General features: G+C 43.7%; 3 protein-coding genes and 1 pseudogene across 3 annotated transcripts; 2 read left to right on the top strand and 2 right to left on the bottom strand.

Moving 5' to 3' along the window:
* Window positions 1-2,254: 2,254 nt before the first annotated feature.
* Window positions 2,255-4,458, top strand: LOC136493905 (uncharacterized). The gene is made up of 4 exons (XM_066490031.1): window positions 2,255-2,386; window positions 2,499-2,588; window positions 3,604-3,641; window positions 3,991-4,458. The coding sequence occupies exons 2-4, from the start codon at window positions 2,513-2,515 to the stop codon at window positions 4,102-4,104; spliced, it is 228 nt and encodes a 75-aa protein (XP_066346128.1). The 5' UTR covers window positions 2,255-2,386; window positions 2,499-2,512; the 3' UTR covers window positions 4,105-4,458.
* Window positions 4,459-4,979: 521 nt separating this feature from the next.
* LOC136494717 (uncharacterized) lies at window positions 4,980-7,665 on the bottom strand. Its single transcript, XM_066490895.1, has 3 exons — window positions 6,757-7,665; window positions 6,318-6,484; window positions 4,980-5,414 (listed from the first exon to the last, which is right to left on the bottom strand). The coding sequence occupies exons 1-3, from the start codon at window positions 7,663-7,665 to the stop codon at window positions 5,279-5,281; spliced, it is 1,212 nt and encodes a 403-aa protein (XP_066346992.1). The 3' UTR covers window positions 4,980-5,278.
* A 572-nt stretch (window positions 7,666-8,237) lies between these two features.
* LOC136494942 (CDT1-like protein b) lies at window positions 8,238-11,879 on the top strand. Its single transcript, XM_066491106.1, has 8 exons — window positions 8,238-8,267; window positions 8,815-9,173; window positions 9,266-9,385; window positions 9,471-9,699; window positions 9,951-10,598; window positions 11,267-11,465; window positions 11,555-11,645; window positions 11,743-11,879. The coding sequence occupies exons 2-8, from the start codon at window positions 8,830-8,832 to the stop codon at window positions 11,798-11,800; spliced, it is 1,689 nt and encodes a 562-aa protein (XP_066347203.1). The 5' UTR covers window positions 8,238-8,267; window positions 8,815-8,829; the 3' UTR covers window positions 11,801-11,879.
* A 370-nt stretch (window positions 11,880-12,249) lies between these two features.
* Window positions 12,250-16,385, bottom strand: LOC136494382 (uncharacterized; annotated as a pseudogene).
* Between the last annotated feature and the right edge of the window lie 4,247 nt (window positions 16,386-20,632).

The raw sequence follows: 20,632 nt of genomic DNA on the forward strand, positions 1-20,632 counted from the left end.
AGAGTCGGAAGTGGTGTTTGGCCAGGCCTTCCGGTCGGAGAGGCCGTCCGAAGACGGGCTGGAGACCGAAGCGAGCGCTCTGGTCGGAGAGGTGGGCCGGAGTCGGAAGCGGGCGCCGTTCCGCCTCGGCCAGGCCTTTCGGTCGGAGATTGGGTCGTCCTTCTGGCCTGTCGTCTAGGTATTTGGGCCGGTACATGAGTTGCGCGTTGCTCGCAGCATTGTCTGTTGGGCCGTGTCTTTGTTGGGAAGCCGGTCCACGAGGGACTCCGGGTTTATAAACCCGACAAATTGAAACTAAAAAAATAATAGTCAATAGTCAATTTAGATATAGGGGCTTATTGCTAGCTAGCTAAAATTTGTCAAAATTAGCTATGGTGCATCCAAATAAAAAGAGCTAATAGGTCGGCTAATTTTTTAACCAAGTCTTGAGCTAGTTGTTAGCCAACTTAGTAACTAGGCATGTGTATCTAAACAAGTCCTAACTCAAATACTCAATATGAAGTTGTCTAGCTAGTTGGCTAATAGCTAGTTAAAAACTAACCCTCCTCTTTGGATGTACTTAGAAAAAAATTAACTAATTATTTACTTAGCTAGCAATTAGCCCTTGTATCTAAACATATCCATACACAGAACACACATAGGTTATCAGGACTCTTACACACACCATGGCACCACTATCCCCAATAATTGTAAATAATATAAATAAACAATTAAGGCCTTGTTCGTTTTTCTTATAATTTGTCTTTTTCAGCTTGTTTTTTCAGCTGGAACAGTGTTTTTCTCTCACAACAAATCAGCCAGAACAGTATTTCGGCTTGTTTTTTCAGCGAAGCGAACGGGGCCTAAAATATAACCTGAGAAACCATATTATATCAAAACTATTAATAAACTAGTCGTAGTATCTCGGCACACGTCACATAAACTGATGTCCAAAAACAACCCACATCAATAATGTGAAAATTGATCAACATAGATTGATATATACAAAGATGATGTAGATATTTCATCACTCAACATGAATTTTGTGGGTTCAGAAGCAAGCGAACAATGGATGACGCCTGCCCACATGAACCAACTCCGTGAGGAGAGGATGCGGCTTTTTAGTTAGGCCCTTGGACCTTAGCGTCTGTTAAAATCTAGTAATGTTGATAGTTAATAGCTAAATTATTAGTAAGTGAAGGTTTAGACAACACCTTGTACAAGGGCTGCTAATAACTACTCGTCCATTAGCTAAGTGAAGGACGCTAACAAGCACTAATGGTTCATTTATTTGCACCTTCAACCACTTATACAAGCACCTGTTTAACAAGTGGATCATATTCATACTAATAATTAGCTATATGACCATCAGCACTATCATTTTTGCAAGGTTATCATGCAGAAAAGCAAAGGCCCTGTTCGGCTGGCTGGAAAACCGGCTGATGTTGATGTTGATGCTGATTTATTGTAAGAGAGAAACACTGTTATTTTGCTGAAAATATACGACTGATAAGTTCAAGCGAACAGGGCCAAAATCTACGCATGCCACATCCTCTTTAGGAGTAGAACAATGTAAGAAACTGGTTATTATTAGTTCTTTTGAGGCTAGCATGACGAGAGCCCTGGAGTCGGGTTGAAATAGGCTGATGATATTGTGGGAAGCAAAGAGGGAGGTTGCTTTGTAAAAGAAAAAGTCCATTCTACTTTTTGCCTCCCTAAACTATTGTCGTAGTCTGAGACATTTTGAAGTGGAGTGGTTTAGCATTAAAACAAGTTTATACACCACTTAGAATGTTTTTTGGAAATTTCTTGTTTTTATGGATAATTTTCCCTATTTTCCAGCTAAATTTATTTTCTAAGTATCTAGAGATATTTTCATGAGCTCTACATATTTTATTGGGAGTTTTTGTATCCCAATATATCTCTATTTTTTTTGTTTTTAAAAGCATGCAGATATTTTCTGTGGTTTAAAAACCTTATCAAGTTTTTATTGTTTTTTGAAAATATAAAAACACCCTCAAAACCATTTTAAACTAGGATCGAACGGTCTTAAAAGTTGAAAGGGTAAAATTTCTAGTTTGAAGTTCAAGGAAAAAAATCAAATTACTTTTTCCCGTTCTAAAAGCCTGGACGAAACCTGTTCGGGCCCTGGGCTTGATGACGTGCTGTGCATGGTCTGAAAGGCGTTGCCAATCTCGGACTCTCGGTCCGGCTTAAAGGCCCGTCGAGGCCCAGCAGGGAATTAGTCGGCCCCTTTCACTTAAACCAGGTGAGGAATCTACCAACTACTTTTCTTCTCCCGTCCACCCCTAGTGGCTAGTGCGCTCCTCTCTCTCGGCGACGACTGGGCTACCGCCGCCGCCGCCAGACTTCGTCGGGCACTTCGCCGGCGACGAGCTCCCACCAGGTATCCCCACCCTCTCTTCCCTTACTTCTGTGCGAAACCAAGGACCCAATGACCCTAACTTAAGCTATTTGGCTATTTCTACTCGGATCCGATCTAATTACAAGTGCAACAGGATCAGAAGAGGTGATGGCGAGAAGTGACAGCTGCCTGGCGCGCGTGGGTGCCGGAGTTGCCATCGGTGGCGCAGTCGGCGGAGCCGTCGGTAACCTTCCTCCCTAAACCCCTAAACCCTAGACTTGCAGCATCCATCCGTGCGAGCTGCTTCGCCCGTGGGTATGTTTGTTGAAGTAGATTAGTGTGTGATTTCAGGGATCTTCTCGAGCTAGCTACTACAGATCCTTGGTTTGTCTGGTTAGCTGGCGGGCGCAGATGTAATAAAAAGGTGGCTTTTGTTAAGAGCTCGTGCTTAGGTAGCATCTTCAGGACATGTAATATATCGATGCTCTAGTTGAGTTTGTTTGTCCAATTGCTTGTGCTTTAAGGGCTGTTGCTGATTTGGTGTGCCGTGGTTTGGTTAATTTGCTGGTGGTGGGTAGGACTTGGGATGAAAAATGTAAGATCAAAAGCTTGTTCAATGCCACTTTGGAATGTACCAATTAGTATATTCGAATTTTGGTTTAGTTTCCTGATTTGGACTCCATTGTAACGGAAAGATGACAGCATATGGAATTGTCTGTATGCCAAGTTACTGGTATTTGCTGTCAAAAAGTTATCATTCCACTTGGTGGTTTTGTATTTAGCTCGTGGAGAGAATACCGATCACAAGGACTTGAAGGGGTGGATATGGCCATGTATTAGGCTACCAGTCTCTGGCTTTCTTACCTTGATAGTCATTACTTTTGGGTTTTGTAATAAGGCAGAAAAGACGCGCCTGTGGACTTTTATTATTTTTATGGGGTTTGTGTTGACCGGTGCTTCAAGGATGTACCTAACATGCTTGGCTTGCTTCTTTCGTGCAATAACTATTATGCAATTGTTGCTTTCAAGATGTAGCTCTAATAAAGTTGCTTATATTCCCAACGCTCATTAGAAGATGTTTAAGGCAGCCTAATTAGCCTACATGCAGTGTAACTTTTTCTGTCCTAAATTTCATTTGACCGGAGGGGGTGGTAGTTCTCAAAGTGCTCTTGGAAATAAATGGTATATGTTTCCTTTCTGCTGCCATAGCATAAGAGTACCAAGTTACTAATTGGCATGTTTTCCTTCTTCCTCCGCAGGTGCTTGCTATGGAACTTTTGAGGCATTCAGATACAAGGTACGCATACACTATTTGCTTTATTATACACAAAACCACATTATGGTAGGGCTTCTATGTGATTTCCCTTTCAATATTTGGTTTTGTGTCATTCTTTCATAAACTTTTGGATACTGATGCGTACTAGGAAATAAATTGATTATCCTGTCCTTCAATATGCAAAGGATTCAAATTGATTAGGTCTTGACACTTGATTGTGCACTTCGTTAACCTTAGCTAAGATTTACTTTATTGAACTCATGGCATATTGTTTATTTAACTGTCAAGAGATAACTATCTGAAATAAAAGTTTAGAGTTGTTTTTGGGGGTTATCATGAATGCTAATCAATTTGATATTCTGTTGCACAGATCCCTGGATTGCTAAAGATCAGATACATTGGACAAACTACTGTTGGCAGCGCTGCAATTTTTGGTCTTTTCTTGGGGGCTGGGAGCTTGATTCACTGTGGAAAATCCTACTAGTTTGTTTCCCTCCTTTTTCTGAACACGACTTTGTCGATGGGCTTCAGAGGAGGATTCTAGATTTTGAGCGCCACCTGGGTGGCTTCAGTGAAAACTATTCAATGTCTGTACAATTTAACAGCTAATAGCTCAGGGTTGGAAATAACTATCAAGTTATGCCCTAGTGTTGGTGTGGATGGAAATAGAATCCATGTTCATCTGTACGAGAATCGTCAATTTCTCATATAGCGTCTTATGTTCTCAATCTCATCTCATTTTCTTTGAAAATGTAAGGATTTCTTATACTCATCAATAATAATTCTTTTCTTGCTAGATGGATGTACCTATGGCTCAAACCTTAATGACAGCTACATGCTATTGTTGAAATGGTAAGGGCAGCCAGTCAAGGCCAAGGTTGACGCAGCATAGCAGTCATTACGTATTTTCGTGTATATTACTCCAGACTGAAGGATGATTAATCGTGTATTTTGTTTTTTCGTGATATACAAATTGGGATGATTAATCGTGTAGTTTGTTTTTTCGTGATAAAAAAATGTCCAGTGAGTTGAAATAATCTCGTACGACTAGCTAATGGTACAAGATACAGCAATTCCGTATGCATTATCAGTTGCAACACTTCACGCTGTCAACGAGCCATTCCAAATGTGTCATGCTCATGCATTCATCCATAGTGCATTATTATTTTATACTGCACTTCTTCTCTCACTGTACATAGCTATGCTGAAGACTTAAAAACTACTCTCACATATTCTATGCTTGACTTTGACGTCAAGGATACTTAGTACAGATAGAGTAACCATTGTCGCTCGAATAAACTCCAGTGTATCTGGACCAGATACACAGTTGTGGACAAAGCTAGCAGGACTATACATTCAGCGTGTTCGGCTGAACTGCACAGCTGCTCTGGCGGCGGGCTGTGGCTGCAAACAGTTTCAGCAGGAAACTGTACCACGAGCAGCAGCAGCGGCTGTTCAGCCGCAGCCGGTTCTAGGCGTAGAACGACTAAAAATTGCCAGAACTTCAGATAGTTTCATGTTCAGAAGGGGCAGCATTACAACTCTAGGATCTCAAACACCTATAAATTAGTTATGGCATACTCACCGTCACAGACCAATCAATGGCCGAGGTCGGTGCTCGATGGTTAGCAAGGGCATACCAGACTGTGAAACAGCTCTTACAAACCCCATGTAGCAGTCAAAGTAGGAGCCCGCCAATGGTCACCTGTGCCAAAAACAATTTTGTTCTTCATCGCGAGCTTCCTTGTGGTTGGAAGATCCATCATTCGAACCGAAGGACTGTCTGGGACAATGCTGTAGCCCAAAAAGTGTTGGTAAATACTCTGTAAGATACTGGTTGCGTACTTGCGTGGTTTTTTTTAAATGAATTCAAGGTCATTAGCAAGCCCCAACACACACTGGGTATGATAAACAGTGACTTGTGGACAATTAGAAAGTTCCTAGTCTACCACGGGTGTAGTACCTCTGGGATATGATAGCAATTTGTATGAACAGGAAAATATTACTATATATTAGCTAGGTCGGAGAACAAATATTTGTGCAGATGAAGAGGGCAGGCCAAACAGCTAGCTAGCAGATGCAGCATGTATCACTCAGTGTTACTAGAAGCAAAAGCAGTTTCAATTATCTGCCAATTTAGAATACATTGTAACTACACAGATGACAGTACCAATTCTACCAATTTATATTGAGCTCATTACAAAACTTATACTGGGCCGCCAGTAGAGGAGTACCTCAGTGCATCTACAATTCTACATATATCACTCAGGGGGAATGTCCAGAAAATACAAGGTTGAAATGATAAATCATATAGTACCTTACTACAAACAATCTTGAAGTGCCTCAGTGCATCTACAATTCTACATATATCACTCAGTATAAGGATCAGATGAACAAGAATATCATACAACCTTTGGGCACTACAAGTACCTAACAAATGAAATGCACATAAAGATAGGAAATGAAAGAGCAAAAGTCTGCTTCATGAACTTGATCATGTGTAAGTTCTCAAAAGGAAACCTGATGATGTGTTCTGTCTTAAACGTTGTAAGCAATATATGGTAACAGAAGAGTCGCACTCAAAATTCAAAGCTGCTAACAGAAGAATCGCACTCAAAATTCTAAGCTAGGGTTACTATATAGTGGCACAAAATACTGTACCTCCAGAAACCAAATTAGCTATGTAACAGAACTTACATGAGTTGTTTCAACAAATGTCTTGCTCTGATGTTCTCCTCGGCTCCACCACACATCGAAACAATTTCTTTGAACTCCAAGTTGACAGTTTCACATATGATACATTGCTTCCCCTCCAATGCTTTCCCCAACTCTATGAGTATTGGAAATTGCAGTTCGGATTGTGCCTACAGCAAGCATGAAATAGTTCAAGAGAAGATCTACTGCATGGTATTCTTTTGTAAGCACTAACTACTAAGTACACAGTTCTCTAATATAGATTCACTCTTTGCACAAACATATTAAATCTGTGTACTTGATGTGGGCTTCCTTACAGAAATCACAACGAAACACAATTAAATCTGTGTACTTGATTGCAGTGAACAACTGATCAACAACATTTAGAACTGGGTGATGAAAGACTGGCTCCTAGACTGTAAAGCAAACATTTCCAAGCAACCTGATCCATGACGAACTTGTAGTTGCACTTGAACCTTGCTCTGGTCTCCGCCTCAGGTGTAGCCATCAGCTTCCCTACCCCGCCATTGCTGATCCCTGACACTATAGCAACCAGCGCAGTGGTGTCCAAATTCACCAGCTCCCTCGATTCCCTCCACATCTTCCTCATAAAGGCACCAAACGCTCCCTCAAAACCCAAAGGCTCATCATCAGCAGTTCCCTCAGCCACCGCGGCGTCTGGTGGCAGCAAACCCTCGCCAGCACCCTCCACGACATCAATCTCAAACGCCCTGAAATTCCTGAGCTCCTCACTCGGGTTGAAGCTGACGGCGACCCACCCGTCCCCATCCTCCTCCTCGGAGTCGCTAATGAACTCCTCGAGCAAGTCAGTCTCCACGGCCTCGAACCCCTCGGCGAGCCCCCGCGCGATATCCACGCCGACACCACGGGAGAAGACGAGGAGCAGCTTCTCGGGCCGCGTAGCGGGCGGGGCACCGCCCGCGGCGTCCAGCGCCGCAGCGAAGCGGGCGCGGTGACCCCCGGGCGGGGGCCAGGCGAGCCTGGCGGGGTTGCTCGCGGAGACGAGCACCCACGCGGGCTGGCCACGGAAGGCGCAGGCGAAGTCGACCCCCGGGAGCGGCGAGAGCCGGGACGGGCTCCGCACGGCCGGGTGGGTGAGGACGAGGTGGAGCGCCGCGAGGTGGGGCAGGTTGGAGGAGAGCGGCGTGGCCGGGGCGGGGTGGAGCGAGGAGAGGAAGCGCAGCTCGGCGTCGACGAGGCGGAGGAGGGAGCGGAGCGCGGGATGGCGTGGTAGGTCCGGCGAAGCGGCGAGGTGGTCCTGCAGCGCGACGCACCGCGCCCGCGCCAGCTCCAGCTCGGAGTCGGCGGCGCACAGCTGCCGTGCATCCATTTTCGCTGCGATCCGGTTTCGGCCGTGGCGGGGAAGAGAAACTACGAGTCGGAATGGGCCGGCCTTCATGCAGCACGCGGCAAGTGGGCTGAAAGTGCGAAACACAAAACGGCCCACGACTCGTTTGAAGCTGACGTATAAAAAGGGCCGAAAAATATAGCCGTTGGGCTCGACTTGGGCGATGCGTTCGCTTTTGTTTGCTCCGACACTTTGAAGCGGCACCGTTCGCCGTGCGGTACTCCGCGCCCTCCGCTTCGTTTTTTCCCCTCCCTCTCGGCCCCTCCCCCTCCTCTCCACTACAAGCCGCCGCCGGCCTACTCCCGTGGCGACATCCTGAGTCGAAGCGCCGTGCTCCTCCGGATTCGAGACACCGAGCGCACCGCGAGCTCTATCTGTAGGTATACTTTCAAGATCTGGTCCTCTATTAGCTCGTGCTCTGCAAATTATGCGATGCTTTCGTTTCGTGTCCCATACTCCCATTGCCACATGGGTCTGCTCCCATGCGCTCTCCGGAGGGCCATTTGTTTCGCCTCTTTAGTCGGCAGGCGCTGGTTTGAGTGGTGTAGTGGTTTGTCTGGTCAGCTGTTGTGCTGTGTCGTGAGGTAACGTCTAGGGTTTGCGGAATTTGTTGCCAGTTCTCGCTCAAATTTTCAGTTATTTAGTTAATTATTTCCACCCGATTTTTGGATTCAGTTTTGCGGGATGGCAAACTAGAATTCCGTGTTTTCCTTTGGCGCACTTCATAGTTCATAGGACATTGCAGATATCTCTGTCCAGCGTTTTTGTTGGGTAGGGGAGGGGGTGGGGTAAAGAATTTAAGATACCTCTCATTCTGTCACACTCTTGTCACTAAATTATGGTTGTAAAACACTGGATTTATCCTGCACAGATTGGCCCTAATTCATGTATATTTCCACAAGTAGATTTTTTTGAAGTAATTAATATTTATTCGTGATTGGATAGTTGTGAAGTACCTTGTGGCATTACTAGGGGATATGGGTATGAATATGTCCATATAAGTTGATGTTTGCTACTCTTGGATAACATTGTATTGTACTACTTTATGAAGTTCGCCCATGTACTTCTATGCATTCAGGATTTGTGTTTGATTTAGTTTGGAGCATATTACTTATGGTCCCGTTATTGTAGTGTTTGGAGCTGAAAATGAGTGAGGCGAATACTACTCAGCTTGACCTTGAGAAAGGATTTTCTCAAGTGTCTAATGATAATGATTCGAGTAGCCCTGCAACTGTGCACAAGATGAAAGTTGAGACAGAAGATGGTGGAAGTGAAATCGAATCACCCACTCCAGAAAAACATGAATCTAGAAGCAAAGGGGTTGTTGTGAGTTCACTGGCCAGGAATTTGCTTGCAGAGAGGTACAAAGACAGATTTGCAAATCAGCTGGTGGAAGATGAGGGTGAGACAGATGAAGAAGACTATAATGAAAGTGTTTCGCCTAGTGGTAGCCGATCTCTTTTTTCAGAAAGCATTGAACTTCTTGAGAAGTGAGTCATTTTATTCTAATCTCAATATCTCATGCATAAGTGTGCTGGCTTGCCATGATTATTCACCTTGTCTTTCTTGTTCACAATGGAAGACACAAGGATTTGCTGAATCTTTTCAATAGAATGGAGAGTTCTATAAGATTGCTTCACCTACGAAAGAAGATGGCTACATTTAATAATATTGTCACCCAGGTGGAGATACTCACAAAAAGGTAGTAATAATGATGAAAGTATCTATATAGATTATTATTATTTGTTTGTTTGTTGCAGTTGGATGATAATCTTTCTGCATTACAGGAAGTTATTATACGGTCATTTGGCCCAGATGAAGCATTTATTCCCAGAGGCAATCCAGATAAAGAGGATACTAGAACATGATGAGAAGAGTCTATGCATGTATGCTGATATGGAAATCACACTTGTAATGGATGTTGTGGAATGCACAAGCCCTGATCAGTCTCCATCCATGACAATTTGCGAGGCTTTTTACTCAATGCTTTTGAGATTTTTGGATGCTCATCATAAGGTACTAAACTTAATTTAATTAGCCCTCGCTCAGGTAGCAGTTAATTAATAGATGTTCACTGTATGATATTTCCTTTAATTTGTTAAGAGCATTTCAACTGAAGTTCTGTCTTCTCATTTCAAGTGAACCTATATAGTTATATGTTCTTTTTTAGGGGTTGGCCTATATGCACTTTTGATTATGTTAGTCTTCAAGCCATGATGAATTAATGATTCACTCAGCATTCTCATTGCAAATTGTTATTTATGCAGGGTGCAGACATTCCTGAGGCAATCCTACCGGAACCCTTTAATTCAAGGCCAAGGGAGAAGTTATATCTTGAGGCAGTACATAATGGGCATGCTGCTGAGCCACCTATGCAGGGTGCCGCTGACGAAGAACTCTCAAATGCTTCCCACTTCCCACAATCTTTTCAAAAACTCATGTCGCAGAAAATCATTGCTGATGGAACTGAAAAGACTCAATTGATATCTGATCCAGCAGAGCTGAGCTCTGTGAGTGCTTATGATACCGAAGGGTCAGACAGAAACCCTAAAAAGCAAGATGAACATGCTCCAGTTCCAGTGAACTCTGAAATTTCTGCTACTCCAAGCCGCCATTTGATCTCTTGTTGTCAAGAGAGTACACCAAAACAAGGGACCTCAGAGTCATCGTTGTTGTCCGGAACACCTGCAATACAGACTCCAAAAAGGCCATTGCCGACTCCACTTGAGAAACCCAAGGTCACATGTGGACACATTAGTGAACCACGTTCAGCCAGTTCTGCCCGCAGATCACTAAATACATCGTTAAAATTTGAAGGAGGAAGCCCTTCTTATTATGATGGAATGGAACATACGACTACAGCTGAAAAAAGCATAATCTCAGAAGACTCGTCGAGTTTTAACAAGTCATTTGAGGTATCTGATTCCCATCCGTCACATAAAATTGTTATCTGTTTGTATAGCACATAATTGCATGCTAGAAGATCACAGATGCTATAGTCAATAACATAAACTAGTAACAAATGCTTGTGCTTGGATTCTGATTTCTTTGAAAACCCAGTTTGCAGGAATAACTATGGACAGCTCTTTCTGCATTTAATTCTGTATCTTAACAACGTTAATGTGGGTTATGTCAAACAGATTTCTTAACTAACTAGTAACTACCTTCATCTAACAATATTGAGGGAATAGGTATATATGACTGTTCAATAATTCCTAGAATGGTAGCACTGCAGTTGTTGATGCTTTGGAAAAAAGCCAGCCATCAGACTACTAATAACCAGAGCAACTTACCAATAAACTTGGAATTTTATACCCTGAGGCGCAGTGATAAGTTTGTTCAACAGAATGACCATTTCTCTTTTGTTGCCTGTAGAAATGCTCAAATGCATTATAAAACAAAGAATGTACTCTTGGTTTTCTATGTATGACATGGTGTATGACTAATAGATGTCTTGCTTCCTGCTCTGTTATTTTCTTTTGCTGTAGCCTGTAATAATAGTTGGAAGACTTACAATTCCAAGGTTGTTCCAGTTCATTTGCCTATTGGTTATTTCCTGACCAAATGAACCTTTTCCTTGCAGGAAGATAGTCCTGTCTTCTTTACTGATAAAGACAAAATCAATGAAGTAGACTTAGTGGATACTCAGGAAAGGATGGCTTCGCTACATACCACATTTGACATAGTCTGCGATATTTCTCGTTCTACCAAGAATTCACTTATCACGAAACAGGAACTTTTCCACAATATTCTTGCCAACAACTTGGAGATAGAAGAGATTGGTAATGAGGATCACTTGATCCATGTACCTTCCAAATTATACTTGATGTTTCCTCAACTATGCTGATCATATCGTCTTTTTTACTAATAGGGGAGATAGAAGAGCAGCTGCATATTTTAGAGGATCTGGCTCCTGCTTTGATATCAAAGAAGGTGATAAATGGAGGAGAAATACTTTATAGGTAAGTTTTATTTGGTATTACTAGACAGCATCCCTCTTTATTTTTTCTGTTTAAAGTTTTTCTGCAGAATACTGACATATTTTCTTTAAAATGGCAGCATCGAACCTATAACAGATCAGAATTCAGTTCGGGCTAGGCTTGTAGAACCTGTATGAGATAGCTGCGACTGGTTCAAGCTGAAGAAATTCTCTATATGTATGTACCACTAATGAAACCCACATTAGCTAATTACCATCATGGAAGCATCTGCATCGCTCATGTCTGATTCGACTTCAAACTGTGTTTTTGTTGACCTGCTCAATGCTGAAATTTCAATCAAACTTAAATTCGCACCATCTGCTCTGTGAGCTTACTGTGGTAATCACATGAACTTGTGTGGAGTTCAGCTGCCCTTTGGCATCTGCTCTGTGATATTTATTCATGAAAAATGAAGAAGAAATTACTGGTGTGTAATGCTGGTGTGAAGCGCATTGCTAGCTCTGTATGCATTTAGATAACACAGCCTTTCATTACTTCATGCAGTATTTATTCAATATTCAATAATGACATATATCTATATGTAGCAATGACATGTCCTGCATACAGTACGCTAGTGATGGCAATAAGCCCACGACCTGTATCCTCTAATCATATGTATGTTCCCGGCACGTACCAAGTTCCAACAGATGGAGCAAATGCAGCCGTCAACTGCCTGCCTCACTCGGACCAGGTGATGTCCACCATCCCGAGGTTCTGATCGAGTCCCAGGGCGTCCCACACCGCCGGCGAGGCGTCAACGATGTTGTTGTCGCACGGCGGCTCAAAGTTGTGCTCGTCGTCACAGCCGTGCACGGAGTCGCACTCGTCCACCACCTTGGCGTACACGGAGTTGCCGTTGGCGCTAATCCTGATTTGGTACCCGCAGCGTGCCATGTTGCTGAACCACCCCGTGGAGAGCGCCACCACCTTCTCCTCGTCGCTGTGGTACGCGTTGTCGCACTCCGATGGGCCACCGCCGTCCTTGCCCTTCTCGAAGCTGTTGAGCGTCAGCACGGCCTTGGTGCTCGCCGTCACTGGCGGCGAGCAGTGGTACTGTGGATACTTCTTTCCATCCACACAACAGTCTGGGTCGTTGCTCTTCTCGCAGTTGCCGGAGCGGCCTGGGAGGTACCCGCTAGCGCGGCACGTGCCGAGGCTGGCGCCGGGGCGGAGGGAGGATGCCATGTGAGAGGCAGAGAGCGCGACTAGGAGGAACATCGCCATGGTGGCTACAGCTCCCGCAGAGGCCATCTTTTCTTGCCTGAAGAAATGCTCGAGCGTCTTCTCTCTCTATTTCTTTTCTTTTCTTTTTATTTGTTTCTTGCGCTCTGCTTTGCCTGATGGTTTTGAGATTAGTTGTGCATGGGATTATATAGTGGCCTTTCCCTGCTTGCTACATTAGTATGAACTTGCACTGATGCACATGGCGTACGGAATGGTTCGAGTGGATGTCATTTCCCGAGATGGCAATCCGTTCTCCAACTAGATGTACCGTATGCGGTATGCCCGTATGAAATGGTTTGAACTCTTTCTTTCTTTTTTTGAGGAAAATGGTTTGAACTCTTTCGATGGGAACATGTGGAGTGGAGAAGATTTGTTAGACAGACAGAAACGTGGGGTTCACGTATTTCATAGCCATATTGGAAACTGGAGAACACAGGGAAAAAATATAGACTTGAGCCGTACAATTTTTACCCCCAACTCTAACCCAAACAATCTGCATTGAATGACCACAAATTTGTCCTCGCCATCGTGGCGACAATTTTAGATAGTAATAAATAATGGTGGCGACAATTTTAGATAGTAATAAATAATTGAGTAAACTTGCTGCCACCTCGTTGATGATCCACCCGTAATGTATGTTCTACCCATATAAAAATTGATTTTCTGAATACTCGGCTAATATCTTCGTATGAGGAGCCTGGTTCGATTGGTTTGGATGTATCGTTGGGCACATCCACTGTTCACTTAATGTTTACGGTGGCTGTTTACAAAAGTGCTACTGTTGGCACCTACTGTTCATTATTCACTACTCTTCATGAGGGCTCCGTTCGTTTGTCTTATAATTCGTACTTTCAGCTTGTTTTTTTAATTGGAACAATGTTTTTCTCTCGCAACAAATCAGCGAACAATACTTTCTGCCATGACTTTTCAGCGAAACGAATGGGGCCAGGATTGCTACTATCTCTATCCGTGAAAGAATACAACTATGGGTTGCGTGCCACGTAAAGTGGTCCACGTTTGACCAAGTTTCTAGGAAATAGTATTCATATTTATGACTCCAAATCAATTTATTATAAAAACACACTTCATAATTAATCTAATGATATTTATTTAATATTATAAATATTTATATTTTTTATCTATAATTGGTCAAAGTTAATATACTAATACATGACACTGTTCCAGAATTACATTCTTTTTTGGGACGGACGGAGTACTTAATTACTTATCACCGTAGGGATTACTGTTCACGTTCCCGCTCTACACTGTTTAACAGCCTATTCAGGGCGGGGTGGTGCCAGAATTTAGATATATGCCCCGTTCGCTTGTCTTAAAAATGGCTTGTTCGGCTTCTTTTTTTAGCCGGAACAATGATTTTCTCTCACAACAATTCAGTCGGAATAGTGTTTTCAGCCAGTTTCAGCCAAGTTTTAGACCAGCGAACGGGGCCATAGAGGGGCCAACTCATCGAGTGTCAAACACACACACCATGGCCTTGTTCGGCTGGCAGAATTTTGGCTGAAACTGGCTGAAAAACACTGTCATGGCTGAATTGTTGTGAGAGAAAAAAATACTGTTCTGGCTGAAAAAAGAAGCCAAACAAGCCGAATATGGGGTAAGCCGAATGGGGCCATGCGTATCTTTATGTCGGCTTATAAAAACACTAAAATAATTCATCTTTAACATCTTCGTCTTGAAAAAATAAGAAATATCTAAATTGAAGATAAAAAAAGTTATTGTTCATAGATCAACAACTCACATCATATTTGTTTTATTTATTTAGACACTTAGCATTAGACAATCAAGAAATGTACTCCCTTTGTTTCAAATTATAAGATGTTTTGATTTTTTTAGATACATAGATTTTGTTGTACAATATGTCTAGATACATAATAAAAAGCAATATATCTAGAAAATGCAAAACGTATTATAATTTGGAACGGACGAAGTATTTGGGAAAAAAACGGTCTAGAATTGATTGAGAAAGCTTGTTTCCATATAGTTTCTAGTGATCGGTGAGAACTAATGATATATACAAATGAAGACCATACAACGTTTGTTGGGGGGTGAGGGGTTGACCCTGGCCGCCCCCTTGTCTCCGCACTACAACAACTACGACAACAACAACAGTCGTGATCAACAAATTGAGCCCCATTGCCCTGCCAGTTCGGCCCACTATTAGACCAACGTCGGCTAAGACTTGCGACGCCATCAACATGAGTGGCGAAATCGTCACGAACTCAAGAACAAACGCTACGTCAACTGTAATGACAGCCACGACCATTGCGATGATGGCATGACGACCGTGACAACTATCACCATGTTCACTTGTTGGTTTCAGCCAGGCTTATTCAACCAGCCAATAATGTTTTTCTCTCACAATAAACCAGCATCAGCCAGCCTAAACCAGTCCAGAAACCAACCAGCGAATACGCCGTATGGCTATTGTGGTTGCAACCGCCACCATGGTGACTGCGACTAGCACCGACGTTCTCCGAAGCCTACCTCAGGGAATACGACAAGGACATAAAACCGGGTCACTGGCTAGAGGACTACCGCCTTGCATCATGAGCATTGGTGCCATTGACCTCTTCGCCATCTAGTACCTGAGATCGATCAGAACTAGACCTAGGATAGACGAGTGGGTTTTTTTTTGAACCCTAACCTAAAATTTGCTCCCACGGAGAGTACGACCTAGGACCTAAGGCGTGATATTCAAGCCACCTAATTAGAGGCCCTTTCATCATTACTTCATGCACTATTATTCAATATTCAACAATGACATATATATATCCATATGCAGTAATGACATGACATGAATACAATACACTAGCGAACGCAATGAGCCCACAACCTGTATCCTCTCATCGTATATGTACGCGGCACGTGCCAAGTGCTAACAGATGGAGCAGACGCAACATAGCCATCAACTACCTCTCACTCCTCGGACCAAGTGATATCCACCATCCCGATGTTCTGGTCGAGTCCTAGGGCGTCCCACACCGCCGGCCAGGCGTCAACGATGTTGTTGTCGCACGGCGGCTCAAAGTTGTGCTCGTCGTCACAGCCGTGCACAGAGTCGCACTCGTCCACCACCTTCGCATACACAGAGTTGCCGTTGGCGCTAATCTTGATGCGGTGCCCACAACGCGCCATGTTGCTGAACCACCCCATGGAGAGCGCCACAACCTTCTCCTCGTCGCTGTGGTACGCGTTGTCGCACTCCGATGGGCCGCCGCCGTCCTTGCCCTTCTCGAAGCTGCTGAGCGTCAGCACGGCCTTGGTGCTCGCTGTCACCGGTGGCGAGCATCGGTACTGTGGGTACTAGCTACTTCTTGCCATCCTCGCAGCAGTCCGGATCATTGCTCTTCTCGCAGTTGCAGAGCGGCCCGGCAAGTACCCGCTGGCGCTGGACGTGCCGAGGCCGACGCCAACGCTGGGGCGAAGGGAGGACACCATCTGGGAGGCGCAGAGCGTGACTAGGAAGAACAGCGCCATGATGGCAGATACAGCTCCTGCACCGGTCATCTTTGCTTGCCTGAAGAAATGCTCGAGCTCCTTCTCACTCTGTTTTTTTCCGTGCTCTGCTTTGTTTGATGGTTTGACGTTAATCGTCCATGGGATTATATATATAGTGGCCTTTCCGCTTGGTACATCAGTTTGAACTTACACTGATGCGCATGGCGTACGGAATGGTTTGATCGATGTGATTACCGGAGACGGCAATCCTTTCACCACCGAGTATTTTTTGCCGCGCCGTATAAAATTGTTTGAACTCGTTCGATGTGAACATATGGAGTGACCCCTCAGAAAACATATGGAGTGGAGAAGATTTTTGTTCTACACAGAAACGTGGGGTTCACGTAGCCCTGTTCGTTTCGCTGAAATTTGATTTATGCTACTGTTTAGGTTGAAATGCTGTGAGAAGAAACACTATTGATTTGCTGAAAAGTACTGGAAGTAGTGTAGCAGAACAGGGCAAAAATATATACATAGGTAATTTCATGTTCATATTGGAAATTGGCCAGAGAACTCGAGACAAAATATATACGGACTTCGGCCGTGCATTTTTACCCCGGCTCTAACCCAATGAATTCGCACTGAATAATCACAGCTCCTCGCCATGATGCATACCAATTTCGGATAGGGCCTGATTGGTTCCGCGTACGACACATCCTGGCTCGCATTGTGGCATGCTGGTTGATCTGGAGCAGCCTCGCCTAAGCCAGGCTACATAGAAACACGGATGGATCCTGTATCCTATGAGCCAGGTTTACTTACCATCTTTTTTATCATCCTCCGAGGCAGGAAAGTTAGAGATATGGTACAATATTTTTCTCTCATAATAAATCAGCGAACAGTGTTTTTCAGTCTAGCTTTTCAGCGAATCAAACGGGGCATCCAAACAAGCGCAACTTGCATCACAAGGCCAGACTGAACAACCAAACACACGAATGCATAAAGATGTTGCACCTTGGAGCCTTGCTCAACCCATCATGTCCATGATTGAGTAAACTTGCTACCAGCCAGAGGGAAGTCATCCCTCAACCACCCGGTGCAAACTATTTTCACTATGTTTGGCAGCCAACCAAAAGTCTTTTTAAACTCACTTTCTAAAGCATTATTTGGAGAGTCGCTCGAATAAAGATTGCTCATCTCTTCTATATCTCGTGCGCACTCTAGAGAGCTAACTCCGCTCTCATCTTTCTAGCGAGAAATCTAGAATAGATGATGATAATATTTGAAGATCTAATTAAAAAAGATATCAGAATATATATATATATATATATATATATATATATATATATATTACCAAAATCTATATTCCTATCAATAAGTACATAAAAAGGCTCCTGGAGTTGCTCTAAGTTGTTGCTATATGTTCGGCCCAATAGCCTATGAAGGGTCTTATTTGATTGGTTTAGATGTATCGTAGGACTTTTGTACCAAATTAAAATGGGGGTAGACGGATAGGCTTCTCCTGTTGGTTCATGCTGGTCTATTATTTTCATTGAATTATGTATTTTTTCCTTTACTTTTCCTCCTTTTAAGTGAGATTTTTTTCTTTTACTTACCTTCTATTTGTTACATTTTTATTTTGTTTTATTTATTATTTATTTCTTTAACATATTTTCATGGTTTGTTTTTATTGTTCCAATAGTGTTCTATATATGGTGTACTTTTATTGTTTTGATAGTACTCATGAGATGTTTTACGGTGTGTTTTGGATTGTTCATTGTTATGCATAATATGTTCCATGGTGTATTTTAGATTGTTCCAATAGTATTCCTAAGATGTCCCATAGTTTTTTTTTGTAGCTCCCATATTACATAAGATGTTCCATGCTGTACATCTCATCAGTTTTATTGTATTGATGAAACCATGGTGTACAATGGTATATTTTAATTAGTTTCATATATTTGGGAGATGTCCTACGGTGTGTCCTTTATATTTTGTTTTTTTACTTTATTTTCCATTTAGTTATTGTTATGTATTCACTGTCATTTTGTATTTTATCTAATTTCATATCATTTTTATTGTATCCATGATCTTATGGTAAGATTCACTCAAACTATTTCTTCTTTAATATGAAAAATTCATTTTATAATTCTTATGAGGTGTATTATAGATTATTATCATAGGATTCATGAGACATTACATGATGCATTCTGAATTATTCTCATAGTATTTTTGTGATGTTTCATCATGTATTTTGAATCCTCCACGGCCGAAAGTATTTATGTTACATACACATTGTAATGCACAATGTTCATATAGTATAGGCATGATATGTTTCATGGTGTATTTAAGTTGTTTATGTAGTATTCATGACATGTTCAATGGTGTATTTCAGATTGCACAGTGGAATTGGACTCATCAGCTGACCTGCCCTCTCTGTGTCATGCTCTGTGAGGCATAGACGATAGCAGCACACCACTTCGTACATTGGAGGTTCTCCTACTAAATTAGGGGAGCTGCGACCTGTGAGGGGTAAGACAGGAGCATTGCTTTAAGAAGACCTTTTTATACAGATCGAGAAAACCTCTCATCCTCTACTCCACCCATATACAGCGGTATTGTAGTTCATATGAGAATGATCATGATTGGAGCCGAGGATTAGACCTGTGCTTTGGCGTAGAATAAATGAGGTGATTTTTTTAACCTCAATCTAAAATTTACTATCACGGGAAGTCCAACCTAAGACCAGAGAAGTGCTATTAGAACCGTCTAACCAACTAAGCTAGAGGTCTGCTCATAATCATGCTGACCTGCCACCACGAGGAGGGTAGAATCACTTCATGAGTGTGTCTGAGTGGTGAGTGGTGAAGCAACAGCCACGATGACCCAAAAAGGATCTGTGCTCTTTGTTGATCCTTGTTTGTTGAGAGATTTGGAAGGAACGGAACACGCTAATTTTTCAACAATGTCATTCCTCGGTGGCATTTTAGGCCCTGTTTAGTTCCCCACTTTTGCCAAAATTTTTGTTGTTTTATCCCATCTTTTGGCAAAATGAATCTAAACACCATGGGCAAAAAACAGCAAACACATGGGCTACAAAACTTTTGCTATTTGGGATCCAAGAGTCCCAAAACTAGGCAAAAATGTCTAGGGCGGCGTGTTGGACGCCCTATGCCCCTACACCCGTGCCTGTTTCTCTCTCCCCTGCGGCCCCGTCTCCTCCCCCGCGCCCGTTTCTCCCAACGTGCTGCGGCGCCCCTTCGGCGCCGGTCCTGGTAGATCCCGACGGCTTCGCCCTCCCCTCCCATCCCTCCGGTGATGGCGGTGGCAAGGGGACCTGCATCTAGTGGCGCCGTGGCCTCACCCTACTGGCGCCACGACCTCTACCCAGAGCCTGTGGTGAGCCCTGCTCACCGGCAGAGCGACGTGGTCCGCCTCGTTCTGATGGCGGCCCCAGCCGCGGAGCGACTCTAGGCGGGGCGCGGCGCCGGAGCTGGGCGGGGTGCTGGCCGCCATGGCGAGCTCGAGCTTGGCCTTCCCATGGCGGCGCAGGATGCGATGGTCGGCCGCGCGCGAGGCAACAGGGCAGGGCGGCGGGGCCGGCTACCGGGGCAGGGAAGCCGCTGGCTGCTGGGGAGGGGGCAGGGCACGCCGGTGAGGCCGCTGCTTGCCCTTCACGCGCGGTCGATGTGTACGAGCTCGGCGTACGGACGAGCAGAGGAAGAAGATAATGAGGGCAAATCAGTCTTTGTTTGGTACAGTGCCAAAGTTTTGCCATGCAGCTAAATACCAAGATGTAAAGTTTGAATGCCTAAAAATTTACAGCAAAATATTAGTCCCAAAAGTTTTGTCATTTCAAAAGCATCTAAACACCCCCTTAGTTGCTATAAGATCAAAGAGGAGGTTTGTGCTTGGGGGTACCGCCGGCCCTAAGTGCTTGAGGGAGATATACTTCCCTGTATATAGTGTTTTCCTCTCTTTTATCCCCATCTTTTGCACCATATCAGTTTTTGTGGCCTAGGCCAAACCTTCCCCTATTTTAATAATTAATTATAAACGGCAGGTCCTGTCCATTACGTGTGGGAGTGGGAGGAAGGAACCACAACCAAGCAACCTTCTTTGACCACATTTGTTCAATAAAAAAATACCAGTTGGGTGGGTGCTACCAAAATTCTGCGTACGCGAGCTGCAGCTGAAGGAGTCTGGTGATCGGAATTGCTTACCAGTTCGGCACTGATTCGGTTTCCGGTCTGGCTTCAACAACAGTTTTTGCGACGAGTCAGAGA

Source organism: Miscanthus floridulus, chromosome 11 (assembly GCF_019320115.1).
Source record: "Miscanthus floridulus cultivar M001 chromosome 11, ASM1932011v1, whole genome shotgun sequence".
Lineage (NCBI taxonomy): Eukaryota > Viridiplantae > Streptophyta > Magnoliopsida > Poales > Poaceae > Miscanthus > Miscanthus floridulus.

Excerpts from the sequence above, each read along its gene's own strand:
- LOC136493905 (XM_066490031.1), top strand. The coding sequence starts at position 2,513 with ATGGCGAGAAGTGACAGCTGCCTGGCGCGCGTGGGTGCCGGAGTTGCC. Across the intron at positions 2,589-3,603 it reads CGCAGTCGGCGGAGCCGTCG|GTGCTTGCTATGGAACTTTT; the intron begins GTAACCTTCCTC and ends CTTCCTCCGCAG. Across the intron at positions 3,642-3,990 it reads TTGAGGCATTCAGATACAAG|ATCCCTGGATTGCTAAAGAT; the intron begins GTACGCATACAC and ends TCTGTTGCACAG.
- LOC136494717 (XM_066490895.1), bottom strand. The coding sequence starts at position 7,665 with ATGGATGCACGGCAGCTGTGCGCCGCCGACTCCGAGCTGGAGCTGGCG. Across the intron at positions 6,485-6,756 it reads ACAAGTTCGTCATGGATCAG|GCACAATCCGAACTGCAATT; the intron begins GTTGCTTGGAAA and ends TGCTTGCTGTAG. Across the intron at positions 5,415-6,317 it reads CATTTGTTGAAACAACTCAT|CATTGTCCCAGACAGTCCTT; the intron begins GTAAGTTCTGTT and ends TTTGGGCTACAG.
- LOC136494942 (XM_066491106.1), top strand. The coding sequence starts at position 8,830 with ATGAGTGAGGCGAATACTACTCAGCTTGACCTTGAGAAAGGATTTTCT. Across the intron at positions 9,386-9,470 it reads GTGGAGATACTCACAAAAAG|GAAGTTATTATACGGTCATT; the intron begins GTAGTAATAATG and ends TCTGCATTACAG. Across the intron at positions 11,646-11,742 it reads GGAGGAGAAATACTTTATAG|CATCGAACCTATAACAGATC; the intron begins GTAAGTTTTATT and ends TTAAAATGGCAG.